This window comes from Bison bison, unplaced genomic scaffold, assembly GCF_000754665.1.
Source record: "Bison bison bison isolate TAMUID 2011002044 unplaced genomic scaffold, Bison_UMD1.0 scf7180017864331, whole genome shotgun sequence".
NCBI lineage: Eukaryota > Metazoa > Chordata > Mammalia > Artiodactyla > Bovidae > Bison > Bison bison.
This window is the reverse complement of record NW_011494903.1, coordinates 219,783-222,248: the sequence shown is the minus strand read 5'-3', so window position 1 is coordinate 222,248 and position 2,466 is coordinate 219,783. Positions and strand designations below refer to the sequence as shown.

General features: G+C 35.3%; 2 protein-coding genes across 2 annotated transcripts in view; one reads left to right on the top strand and one right to left on the bottom strand.

Moving 5' to 3' along the window:
• The window catches only part of CLCN5 (chloride channel, voltage-sensitive 5), a 274,777-nt gene that overhangs the window by 119,952 nt on the left and 152,359 nt on the right, over positions 1-2,466 (top strand). The gene's annotated exons all lie outside the window — the stretch shown is intronic.
• The window catches only part of RP2 (retinitis pigmentosa 2 (X-linked recessive)), a 38,744-nt gene that overhangs the window by 2,575 nt on the left and 33,703 nt on the right, over positions 1-2,466 (bottom strand). Inside the window, exon 3 of the mRNA XM_010853709.1 lies at positions 388-473. Within this exon, the coding sequence (XP_010852011.1) occupies positions 388-473 (86 nt within the window). The remainder of the gene's footprint in view (positions 1-387; positions 474-2,466) is intronic.

Genomic DNA, 2,466 nt, shown 5'->3' with positions numbered 1-2,466 from the left:
TTTATTTATTTGCCACACTGTGCGGCTTGTGAGGCCTTAGTTCCCTGACCAGGGATGAAACCTATGCTGCCTACACTGGGAGCACAGATTCTTAACCATTGGACTGCCAGGGAAGTCCCAACATATCACTATTTTTTAAAAAGGAAGAGACATTTGGTGAGACATTTGACTTTAGAAACACGTATGATTGAGATTTTTAACACGTAGACACTTTGTGAATTTTTAAGCTATTAAAATTTCAGTTTGGCAAGGAAAAACCAAAGCTTAGTTCTCGATTGTTTACCAAAAGTTTTAAAAATCATGATGTGCTAAAAGTACTATTTAATTGTAATGAAAAGAGAAGGAAATGAAAGGTTCGACTGAAATATAGTCAATAGTATCTTGTACCTTGGTCCCTTTGAATGTCTCGTTGACAATAAGTTGACATCCTTCCACAGCGCCATCTCCATTGAACTCCAAGGCAATAACAGGACCTATAAGCAAACCCAGGAAGTGTTGTCTTATCATGAACACAAATCTATTCTCAAATTAATCTTCTTATTCTTCCTTGAAAAATCTACAGCCTTTTCTTTGGGGGTAAGAGAAAAGAAAGAAGAGAGTAGATAGATAGGACACATCACTTCAGCTACTTTTACTCTAATCATAAAACAAATTAACATAGAGTTTCATCACATGACAAGTAGCTTCAGTGCCATTACAGGTCTAGTGTCACATTTTTAAGTGTTGTAAATAGTCTGGCTTTTCTGGTTTTCATTCTTCTATGAAAACCATAAAAAGTCCACCCATTTAGCAGTACAAAAAAATAGCTGATAAAATGACAAATAAGATCAAAAGCTATTCAAGTCATTTTGCCAGGCAGCCAGTCTTTCTTCCAACTCTCCTACTTACAGCCAAGTTTTGGGCCACCAATAATGAAGCTAAGCCAAGTAGGAATTGAGGCCAGGTACCAAAAGTCATGATCATCTGAAAGTGTTTTCTTGAATGTACCATAAAACTATATTGTAGAACCAAAGAACAAATTTTATTTTTTAATTCTCTGGATAGAACATTTGTGCCTCCTTTTCCATACTTAATTTGATTACTTTTAAACCACCTGTACTTGAAATTCTGGTGTAAAGATTAGTGATTCAGTTTGGGCGGGGATCTAAATGTAGCACTGGCACTACTGGTGTCAAGTTATTGGCAAACATGGCCATAAGTCAGCCAAACAAAACAAGCCTTTCAAGTCAATTCAATTTTTTCAGTTATATTCCTAATAGATTTGCTCTTTATCTCCCAGTAATGTAGAAGTTCTGACCTCCAGGAAATTACAAATTTCTTGAAAAAAAGACATAAATCTATTAAACCATATGGAACAAGGGAGAATAATGAAGTATTAAGGAATGAAATACTAAAATGAATGTAGACATGTGCCTCAGAACAAGGCACAAGAAGGAGAGAAAAGGGCTTGTGATTTAATACAGACAACAAATACAGAAAAGACAGGCTATGTCACAGTCAACTCTACAATTAGATACAGTGAACAAGTTTGACTTTTGGCAGCATCACAGTATGTAGATTAAGATAGGTGCTGAGTAAAGAAGATAACTGAGGAATATTTTCTCAGAAAAAAAAAAGGATGAGTCTATGTCTGAGGCAAGAAATGAGTAAGATCAACCTGGAATATCTTGTTGAGCCAGAAAACAATCAGGCTATCAAAGACCAATAGGGTTTTATCAAAAGGATATAGGAGCCAGCTTGAATAGGCTACTAATGGCCAAAGATGATACATAGTGAGATCAGAAGGAATAATGATGGCAATTTATTAAAACATACTGAATACATAAAGTCATGAGCTCATAATAACATTCAAAAAAGACACAAACAAACAAAATTCATTGGACACCACTGAAGGTTGCTAGGGCACCAACTTTTTACTCTGAAAATTGATGTTTAATGATTTTTCCTTTATTTACTTTGCATTTCTGATATGAAGCATATTTCAAGTTAGTCAAATATCTCAGTGTATAAGAAGTTCTGTTAATATCCATTAATAAATGCAGAGGTAGTGACACAATTAGAAAATGATCATTTTGAAACTGTTAATAAAATAACTGGATCAGGCAACAATCATCAATGGCTTTAGTATCCCACAGGGAAGACTGACTGGAAACTACAATAAAAAGATTGTCACCACCTGAGCCTAAGAATCTTAGCATCACTAGAAGTACAACAATCAAACATTATGTGCCTTCTCATTACAGAAAAGAGTACAACCTGTGAAATATTCTTACCCTCCACCCCCCAAAAAACTCCTTAAACCTGAGTGTAAACAAGGCTTTGATTTAACTTTTAATCCACAAGAACTACAGAAGGACAAATTAAACAAACCCATGCATACTATGGGACAATTGACCAGGTTTCTTTTACAAGACAAAGGCATGAAACAAACAGGGGACGGGGAACACCTGTTTCTGGTTAAGAGTG